The 11,059-nt window shown below is 32.9% G+C and overlaps 1 protein-coding gene across 1 annotated transcript; it reads left to right on the top strand.

Annotated features, from left to right (window-relative positions):
* The first annotated feature begins 5,760 nt into the window (after window positions 1-5,760).
* On the top strand, window positions 5,761-10,661 carry LOC126892170 (uncharacterized). The gene is made up of 2 exons (XM_050661639.1): window positions 5,761-5,959; window positions 7,829-10,661. Exon 2 carries the CDS (start codon window positions 7,844-7,846, stop codon window positions 8,297-8,299), a length of 456 nt encoding a protein of 151 aa, XP_050517596.1. The 5' UTR covers window positions 5,761-5,959; window positions 7,829-7,843; the 3' UTR covers window positions 8,300-10,661.
* Window positions 10,662-11,059: the final 398 nt, after the last annotated feature.

Below are 11,059 nucleotides of genomic sequence, written 5' to 3'. Positions count from 1 at the left end.
AGTAATAATAGAAATTTTTTGAAAATGTAACTTTAAAATTTAGTATCTTAACTTTAATTTCATTTAACCTATACATGGCTTTTTAGTCATTTTCAATTTTTAATTAATATTTATGAACATAGAGGTCGCATAAGATTGTAGTTCCTTCTTTATCATTTTAATAAATGACAGTCTTCCTCAGCTGATCTGCTGTTCACGTGGGCTCAAAATGGTTTGACTCAGCCATGTTGTCTTATTAATTAATAAAATAATTTAGATGTGATTTTATTCACTTTAAAGGGATATTATACCCTATATCTGTGGCTTTTGCCCAGTATACATGTTTTTTATTGTGCCGTTTAGCAATTGCTCTTCTATGAAGGTTTTATAAGAGGACGTAAGTTTTTCACTTATTTTTTATATAAAAAAATCTTATCTTAAATATGTCCTTTTAGGAAGCTCTGATGATGACACGTTATGTGTCGAAAGTACTTAGCTGATAATAAAATATTTTTTACACACTATCAAAAGTTTTTTGAAAACATACACCTGTTTGCCGTTTTGACCAATATGTTAAAGGGCATATGCTAATTTTCATCTAAAGGCGGAGATACATATGCGCTCTGCGCGGTGTGCGAGCCGCTCGCGCGCAGCATGTTCGTCAGATTAGTACGTGTTTTCAAGTGGTGCACAAACGGCTCGCACACGGCGCATCACGATCTAACTACTGTCGGCTTTTCAACAAACGCTTTGATCGCTCGCAATACGTATTTGGACGGGTTCACGAGAGGTTTGTTGGTTTTGGTGCTAAGTTGAATATTTCTTGTGATGGAGTGGTCGGAAGAAAATATAATTAAACTGATTAATTCGTACCGCGGAAAATGTTTATTGTGGGATCCTAAACATAAGGACCATTTTAAAAAACCTCTCAAAGCCGATGCCTGGAGGGAAATAGAAAGAGAAATAAGGATACCTGCGGACCAATGTAAAAAAAAAGTGATTTGCCTGTTGTCATCTTACCGACGTGAAAAATCAAAAATAAAAACTAGTAAAGGTACAGGAACAGGTAAGTTGAATTGAATAATTAATTAGTACCTACAGTGATGAGCGTGCTAATAACCGGGAAAATAACGCAGAAGATGGAAAACATAATACGTTGTGAAATAAAAAGAAACCAAAGCAGTGGAGATGTAAACTTATCGATAGGAACCAATAAATTTACATTACATTACACAGTTTTCCACCTTTAGACATATCAGTGGAGTATGACAACTGTCACAGACGTCTAAAAGTGGGAAACTATGTAATGTAATGTAAATTTATAGTTTCCCATCTATAATTTGACACCTCTACTAGTTTTTTTTTATTGCACAACGTATTATGATTATTCCATCTTTTGCGTTATTTTGCACACTCATCACTGTATAGTGATTAGGTAATATTTCAGAGTTCACTCAGATATGAAATTAAAACTCGTTTATTGATAACGCTTTATTAAATAGTTTGTAACTTATACATAGTTTTGATACTAATTAGTACAGCCTCTTTCAATTTACGGTGATATTTGGCCGATTTCTCGGTAAAAAAATTATTCAAATAATTTAATTTTATCTAACTTATTCATATTGACAATTCAGACATATAATATACATTTTAAAGTAGATGTAGTTGTAGAAATAAGGTATAATAAATAGTGTAATAATATCAAAGGAACAGTAAACAGACACCTTCGACAGGCCTCTTTAAAAAAAAGTGTTTACGTTTATAAAAATATTATCGTCAGCGCCTCAGTGACTCAGTGTACCTTTCGAAGTGCTACGAGTATTTCGAGTTTTAATATTTCTAACAATGATAAATCGTTATGCTGAGTATTAAGGGGATCGGAACAAGATGCAAAATTTTGACGGATGTCAAAATTTTTAATGCGTTTTAAATGTATTCATTTTTTTTTCAAATCCTGAGAAAACTAATAAATATTTTAAAAAAATTTAAACGCAGAATAAAAGATTACATTATTACCGAGGGCCGAAAGTCCCTGAAAACTTCTATAATGTTTATTTTAATATAAGTTAGAGGGGTGAAAATAAAAGACAAAATTTGGTGTGATTTTTAATTGCAAATATTTCACTCAAAAGAAACTTTTTATTTATTTTAAGGGACTTTCGGCCCTCGGTAATAAAGTAGTCTTTAATTCTGCATTTAAATTTTTCAAAAATTCTTATTAGTTTTACACAGGATTCGAAAAAAAATTGATACATTTAAAACACATTGAAAATTTTGACATGCGTCATAATTTTGCATTTCGCTCCACTCCCTTTAAACAATTACCCGTTACTTTGTGACGGGTAGTTTTTTACATTACTAGTATTACTATGGATACGACAACCCTATTATAAAAATTAAATAATAAAATGGTTCATCTAGACCATGGTATTTAACACAAAATAAATCGGTTTTAAATACAGCAGCTAGAGATTTAAACGTTTTGCATTTTGTTCAAGATGGTGACAGGAAAAAAGTCTGCTATTGCATAACTGCATTTTAAAGTGCATAAAATGCATCGAAAAGTGCATAAACATGTAAAAATATGTATATTAAGGGCCAAATTTTGTTCCAAGGGAGTTTTTGGGCTCGGTAAAGACGAATATGCCGTCAGAATCTACCACCGGAACTCCTCGTGTCCAGGATCACGTCTAAGGCACTTAATCTGGAGTTTCGAAGGGTTTGGGCACTAATTTGATTCAAACATATTACTAGGAGGGTTTTTGGGGTTGCTGAATAAAAATACGCTCTCAATCTACCTCCGGTTCACCTGGTGCCCAAAACCCTCCAAAATCTAGAAGATAACATGCCTGAGCATTGGCCTTGGGCACCAGGTGGTCCGGGGCTCAGTTCTGATGACGTATTTGCATGCATTCAGTGCCGAAAACCTTCGAAACTCCAGAAGATGACGTTCCTTAGCCGTTACCGTGGGAACTGTGTAGGTGCTCCGCGGGTCTGTTCTGACGGCGTAATTGTGTTCAGCGGCCCCGAAAACTGCCGAAAAAAGAAATTTGGTCGTTAGATTTTTATTTTCACATGTTTATGCACTTTTGAATGCATTTTACACATTCTAAAATGCAATTGTGCATTTCCACCCATTTTTCTATTGTAGCCTTTGTTCATAACGTCATCCTGATCACAATGCAAAAAACTGCAAGTCTCTAGGTGCTGTATTTAAAAATCGATTTATTTAGGTGTTTTTAGCGTTAAATGCCCTTTCCTAATTAGCCCAGTAAATGAACGGGAAATTCGGCGATACCGTGTAATTTTAAGGGGCAACTCCGAATTGCATAAAAATTTAGATTTAGGTTCTACTTACCCTCCACTTCAAACTTGAAATTGTGCCGTTGTTTGCTTTTACTTGGGGGGTGACAGTCACCCCTTCTCGGGGGTGAAAAAACATACGTTCAAGATAAGACCGGAAATGGATAAATTGACTGATTTTAAGCAACTTTTGTTCTATAGAGTTTTTTACTTAAGTCAATACTTTTCGAGTTATTTGCCATTGAAAATGTTGATTTTTCGACAAAAAAACTACGTTTTCAGACGGTTTTTCGCAAATAACTCAAAAAGTAAATATTTTTTCGAAAAAAATACCCTTAGCAAAAGTGTAGCTTATAAAAAACCCAAAAAAATTGTGTATACAATCATGTCTATCAATCAAATAAAAACAAAGTTGTAGCTCACGCAAAATACGTTCTTATTCGTCTAATTCCAAATCGAATATTTCAAGGTGAAATCACCGAAAAATTAAGCACTTTTCGGGAAAAACCCATTTAAACTTTTTTAAAGTGTTTATAAAAAGCTTGGTTTTAATTGTTAACAAAAGTTTTAGCATAAAAAATAAGCGAGTTACGCTCAAAATAAAGTTGGCCCTCTTTTTTTTGTAAAAAATCATGAAAATCTCGAAGTGTTTAGCTCCCCAAATGAAATTAATCGCTACCGCTTTACAAACAATTTACTTACCTATCTATTTTTTATATGATCTGTCAGTCTCACCGGTTTAAAGTGTTTATTTTTGAAAGGGTTATAATTGAGACAGCTTGAATGGGTCACTAATCACGAGTGTATGCAAATTTTGAACAGCCATATCTTAACCAATTTTTGTCTTACGGAGAAACAAAATGAAACTATCATATTAATAATAGCAAAACCTACATTTTTTTACTCTTTAAGATTTGTCTTATCACTAATACTTTTTAAGTTAATTTGAAAAAATGAAATTTTTCAAAAATTTTAATTAAATTTTTTTTTACTATAAAACCAAATGTTTTCAAAAATAAGCACTTCAAACCAATCAAGCTTACAGATCATATAAACAATACACATACAGTTAAAATAGATGGTAAAGCCAAACGATTAATTTCATTTAGGGTGCTAAATAGAGGGAGGTTTTCACGATTTTTTTTACCAAAAAAAAAGGGCCAACTTTTTTTTTCAGTGTAACTCGCTTATTTTTGATGCTGTAAACTTTTGTAAAAAACAAATAATAAGCTTTTTTTTCGATACTTTAAAAATGTTAATAAGGTTTTCCCGAAAAGCGCTTCTTTCTTCGCTGATTTCGCGTTGAATTATTCGATTTGGAATTAGACGAATAAGAACGTATTTTTCATGAGCTACAACTTTGCTTCAACTCAATTTGTAGACTTTACTGGTACACCATTTTTTTCGTTTTTTTATAGGCCACACTTTTGATAAAAATATTTTTTTCGATAAAATATTTACTTTTTGAGTTATTTAGGAAAAACCAAACGGTCTGAAAACGTAGTTTTTTTGTCGAAAAATCAACATTTTAAATCGCGAATAACTCGAAAAGTATTGACTTACGTGAAAAACTTTATAGAACAAAAGGTGCTTAAAATAAATGAATTTATCCATTTCCGACCTTATTTCAAACACGCGTTTTTCACCCCCGAGAAGGGGTAAATGTCACCCCCAAGTAAATGCAACCAACGGCACAAATTCAACTTTGAAGTGGAGGGTAAGTAGAACCTAAATCCAAATGTTCATGCAATTCGGAGTTGCCCCTGGAAATTACACTCCAAAACGGTCATTTATTGGGCTAAATAGGTATGTTCCAGGTAGAAGATGAACGGTTAACTTAAAGAATTAAGCAATGTTCCTTTATCTTTATACCATAGTTCACTGTAAGTAAATTATGATGAGCCCGAACTTAATGCTGAATTGTATAGAGCTTTCAACTCTGCCAATATTCCTCTTATTATCTTAAAATATTACAAAACGAAACATTTAAAAAAAATTTAAGAAAAAAACTGCCGCTTCAACGTAACAAATTAAAGCACTTTGAGCAAAGATTTTTGTATATTGCCTTAATGTTCAATATTAATGAGTCAAATAAAATTAAATTTTCAGAACTTTCTTACCAAGGAACAAAAACAAAATTAAAGATTGCCGAAGTAAAAATCGGAACGTCAAAACAATTTAAAGTCAAATTGTGGCTTATTGGCCAAAAACTAATAATAATTATAATTCAGTTTATTTCAAGATGCTCTAGAAATAAACAAACCAAGATACGTTCAATGTTACAAGGAGCACTCCCGAATCATGATTTACAGTGTATAAACATTGTAAATCATGATTTGGGATTTACAAGATATATACATTGATTTGGGTGTGCTTCTCGTAACATTAAAGTGTCTTGGATTGTTTATTTCTAGTGCATCTTTATTGTGATATGTAGTATAGTGCATTATGTATCTCTTTCCCTCCAAATGCGTTCTCGCTTAGTTTTCTACACAAGTGGACAAAAAAGTATCACCGTAAATTTAACAACATTAATGTTTTCCTACAATATTTTCCATGCAGTGTATATTTTATTATTCCAGGAACAGATGAAGTTTATGTCAGTAGGTGGTTCGCGTACGAAGCTCTCAAGTTTCTAGATGACAGGGATGTGCCAAGGAAACGACTTACGACGGTAAGAAAAAATATACAGTGCGTCCATAAAGTAACGCATAAATTAATTATTTCGTAAACCGGCGATGTTAAGGAAAAATCCCGAAACATACCGTTTTTTATTTTTAAATTACGATTTTTTGGCATATGTGCCATAACAATGACGTCATCAATCTGGGCGCGATGACGTAATCGATAATTTTTTTTAAATGAGAATAGATGCCGTGTGATAGCTTGTTTGAAAGGATATTCAATTCTCTATTCAGCAATATAAACATTAACATATTTATTTATTAAGGGTGTTAAAAAAATTTTAATTAAGTTATTTGAGACAAAAAGAAGAATGTATGAAATTTATTTAATTCAAAATACGTTTTACTGTTGTTAGAAAACAGGAAAAAATATTCATTTCACAAATAAATATTGTCTGTTGCTTAAATTCAATGTCAAAACTGCCACCCACCTGTCTCTTGGTAGTTTGAACATTTCGTTTAAGCGAAAATCAATGTTTTCCATTTTTAAATTTTTCTCTTTTCTCACAGCAGTAAAATGTATTTAGAATTAAATAAATGACATACGTTCATCTTTTTTGTCAATAAATTTAATTAAAAATTTTTGCACACCCTGTATAAATATATGTTAATATTTATACTAATAAATACAGAATTGAAATACCCTTTCAAATGAACTATCACCTGACCCCTATTCTCATAAAAATCATCGGTTACGTCACCACGCCTAGATGGATGACGTCAGTAGTATGATATATATGCCAAAAAAATCGTAATTTAAAAATAAAAATCGCCTGTTTCGGGAATTTTCCTTAAAAGTCGCAAGCTTACGAAACATTGAATTTATACGTTACTTTATGGACGCACTGTATATAGATAGACATTTTTAAGCATATTTGTGTTGCCACTCTAAAACTCCTTCATTCATAAAGTAGTCGGCTATTTCATTCCTTACTTCCTGACAATAATTAGTTGATCTTCGGGGGACATCTGTCAATGAGACCATAGACGTCACATTATCTGCTTCCTCTCTCCTCCATGACCCTTCAGTTAAAACTCCATCCACTTCTTGGTCAAATGTGCCAATCGGAGTGTACACATTGGGAGAATGAGTTCTTAGATAATTATGTAACAAAAGCACTGTCATCACTATCAACTCGGCTTTTTCAGGCCCTAAAAGCATTGGTTTCCTTAAAACCCTAAATACTGAGCTTGATATACCAAAGGCGTTCTCGACTATGCGTCGGGCCCTACTTAAACGATAATTAAAAATTCTCTCTGGAGTCCCTTTGGCAAAATCTCCATGATATGGTTTCATTAGATTTTCATCTAGAGCAAATGCACTATCACCTACAAAAAAATATGGTACTTGCATAGAACGCCCCGGTAGTTCTTCCGGTACTGGAATACCCAATGTTTTACTTGTGAGCATACTATGCAACTTGCTTCCTCGAAAAACTCCCGCATCAGATATTCTTCCTTGGCATCCCACATCACCAAACATAAAGTTATAATTCCCATCCACCAATGCAAAAAGCACAATACTAAAGGTGGATTTATAGTTAAAAAACTCTGTACCCGAGTTCATTGGAGCTTGCAAAACAACATGCTTCCCGTCAAGGGCACCAACACAATGTGGTAGGTTCCAACGTGTTTCGAATTTCTTGCTTACTTCCCTCCAAGCATCAGGGGTCGTGGGTAGCTGTAACAGAAATAATATGAAATAATAATGGTTAATGTAAAGATTTCAACTTAATTACAGAAGCAGTTCAGAAAAATCTAGGTTTTGCTCCTCCACTATTAATGGCTTTCATGCCATTCATAAAATGATTATACGAGTAGGAATTATTTTTTAATTAATCGTTGCATCTTATTTGCAGGAAACAGAACATATTATGGAAAATGTAGATGAAATCGAAGCAGAAGTCAGTCTTTCGGCACAAAGCCAAGAGACGTCAGCACCATCGTCTATTGACATACCCCCTAAGCGAAGCAAGAGAGCTGATGAACCTTCTTCATCAATGATGAGCAATGCATTTAATATTTTGCAAAATGCTGCAGATAAGCTCGACACATTAAAGGAAAAACCGAACGAGATTAACACATTTTTCACGTATGCGGCTACAAAAGTGATTAATTATTCCAAAGAGACTCAGACCGCGGTGCAGCAGGCAGTATTCGAAATACTGATGAAAGCTGATAGAGGAGTTTATGATTCGGCAAGTTCACATCATCAGCATTCATGGCAAAATCCCCCCGTAAATATGACTCCGAGTCTACCTTCTCCCTCCTCACAATCTTCCTATACTTCCATGTCAAATATCTCCAATCCACCTGAGTCCTTTGAGTAGGTTATTTAAGACGCTATTCAGGTTTTGTGTAATAAAGTATCTATTTAACGCATCTTTAATAATTTTTGTTTAATCTAATAATGTTTCAGTAGACTCAAAATTTCACGCCAATGTGTTTTGAAGGCATTAATTTTTTTCGAATTCTGCGAAATAGTACGTTCTTTAACGGTAAAATATTGCAAAACCTCTAAATTTTAAAGAACCGCTTGGATTGACATGAAATTTAGCATGCACATAGCTAACAAGTCAAAGACAAAAAGTGATATTGTGTCGATGTGTGCTTTTACCCTGGGGGAGTTTCACCCCCTATGGGAGGTGAAAAATATATGTCCAAAATAAGTCCGGAAATCGATAAACTGATTAAATCTATGTAACTTTTGTTCTATAGAGTTTTTTCACTAAGCCAATACTTCTCGAGTTATTTGCGAGTGAACATGTTCATTTTTCAACAAAATAATCACTTTTTTAGACGGTTTTTTGGAAATTACTTAAAAAGTATTTTGTCAAAAAAAAAACATTCTTAGCAAAAATATGACCAGTAAAAAAGTGAAAAAAATTATGTATATACATATTAGCTCTCTGTGCCGAGTTGGACCAGAGTTACAGCTAATGAAAAATAGGTTCATATTCATAAAATTCCAAATCGAATATTTTAACGTTACATAACCAAAAAATGAAGCACTGTTTGGGGAAAACTCATTACAACTTTTTTAAAGTGTTTAAAAAAAAGTCTTATTTTTGTTTTATAAAAAACATTTCTAGCATCAAAACCAAAAGTAAACAAGTTACACTCAAAATAAAGTCAGTCCCTTAAAAAAAATCGTGAAAATCACCCCCTAATTAGCACCTCAAATAAACTTAATCGTTAGCACTTCACAAGTTTCTTTATTCATGTATCTATTGTTTATATGGTCTTTAAATGTCATCGGTTTAAAGTCCTTATTTTTCAAAGGGCTTGAACGATTCTCTAATCATGAGTGTATGCAAATTGAGAAACACCAAATCTCAACCAATTTTTGTCTTACGGAAAAACAAAAAAATAGAAAATATTCAGAAAAGCAAAGCCGACTTTTTTTATTGTATGACATTTTTGGTATCTCTAACAAATTTTAAGTAATTTTTAAAAAAAGTATTTTCTCAAAATTAAAAATTTTACTTTAAAACCAATTTTTTTTTAATAAGTACTTTGAATCGATGAAACTTATAGATCATTATAAACACAACATAATTAAAGCTAATTGTGAAGCGGCACTGAATAATTTCGTTTAAGTGGCTAATTACGGGTTGATCTCCCGATTTTTTATGCAAAAACAAAAGGGACCAACTTTATTTTGAGCGTAACTTGCTTACATTTGATGCTAGCAACTTCTTTTGTAAAAACAGAAATAAAGCTTTTTTAAAACACTTAAAAAATTTCTAATGTGTATTTCCCAAAAAGGTGATTAGTTATTTGGATATTTTACATTGAAATATTCCATTTGGAATTTAGCGAACATGAACCTATTTTTCATTATCTAATAGCACCAAGCTAATTCTCAAGCGTACACCATTTTACTTTTTTAAAGGCTATATTTTTGCTAAGAATGTTTTTTTCCATAAATTACTTACTTTTTGAATTAATTGCGAAAAACTGTCTTAACCTCCGGATGACCAAGCGGGGGAAATTTGGACCCAAGCGTATGTTTTTCTTTAGTAAATTCAAAAATATTTTCAATTTTTAACTCATTATTTTTTTATTTGACTTTAATATAATTCTAGATATCTTCATATTTTGAAATAAAAAAATTCCCTATATTTTACGAATAAAAAATATATTCTGAAGTTAATATTTAGTAAAATATCGTCTATTATGTGTAATTACAAGTAGTTTTACGCTAATGACGTCGACTTTGCAAAGTAACAAGACACTTACTCAACATGCACACTACACATGACACTAATACTCATGTTGTGACTGGCTGAATGACAAAGTCCATGCCATAAAAACACTTAATTTTTTTAATTGTCATTTTTGACATGGGGTCATCTTTTACCCCCCTTGGTCATCCGTGTAACAAAAAAAGGTTGGTCATCGGAAGGTTAAAACGTGGTTATTTTGTTGAAAAATTGACAGATTCACTCGCCAATAACTCAAAAAGTACATATTGACTTGGCGAAAAACTCTATAGAACAAAAGTTGCTCAAAATTTGTCAATTTATCCATTTCAGGACTTATTTTGGACATATATTTTTTCACCCCCAAGAGGGGGTGAAACTCACCCCCTCAGAAAGGATGAAACTCACCCCCTCAGAGGGGGCGAAACTCACCCCACCTCATAGGGGTGAAAGTCACCCCCTCATAGGGGGGGTGAAACTCACCCCCCCCCCCTTCATAGGGGGTGAAACTCACCCCCCCCCTCAGAGGGGGTGAGACTCATCCCCCCATAGTGGGTGAGACTCACCCCCAGGGCAAAAGCACACATCGGCACATCACTTTTTTCGTTACCATGTTAGCTATGGGTATGCCAAATTTCATGGCAATCCAAGCGGTTCTTTAAAATTTACAACAAAAACCGTCAAAGAATGTACTAAAAACTAATACATATGCATTTTTAAAAAATTTAAACGCAGAATGAAAGATTACATTATTACCGAGGGTCAAAAGTCCCTTAGAATAAACAAAAAAAAATTAATGAGATATTTAAAATTAAAAATCACACTAAATTTTATCTTTTATTTTTCACCCCTCTACCTTAGTAAAATAAACATTATAGAAGTTTT

This window comes from Diabrotica virgifera, chromosome 9 (genome assembly GCF_917563875.1).
Source record: "Diabrotica virgifera virgifera chromosome 9, PGI_DIABVI_V3a".
Classification (NCBI taxonomy): Eukaryota; Metazoa; Arthropoda; class Insecta; order Coleoptera; family Chrysomelidae; genus Diabrotica; species Diabrotica virgifera.
The sequence above is the reverse complement of the archived record's forward strand: the minus strand, read 5'-3'. Positions and strand labels throughout refer to the sequence as shown.

Coding starts and splice junctions, on each gene's coding strand:
- LOC126892170 (XM_050661639.1), top strand. CDS start 7,844: ATGGAAAATGTAGATGAAATCGAAGCAGAAGTCAGTCTTTCGGCACAA.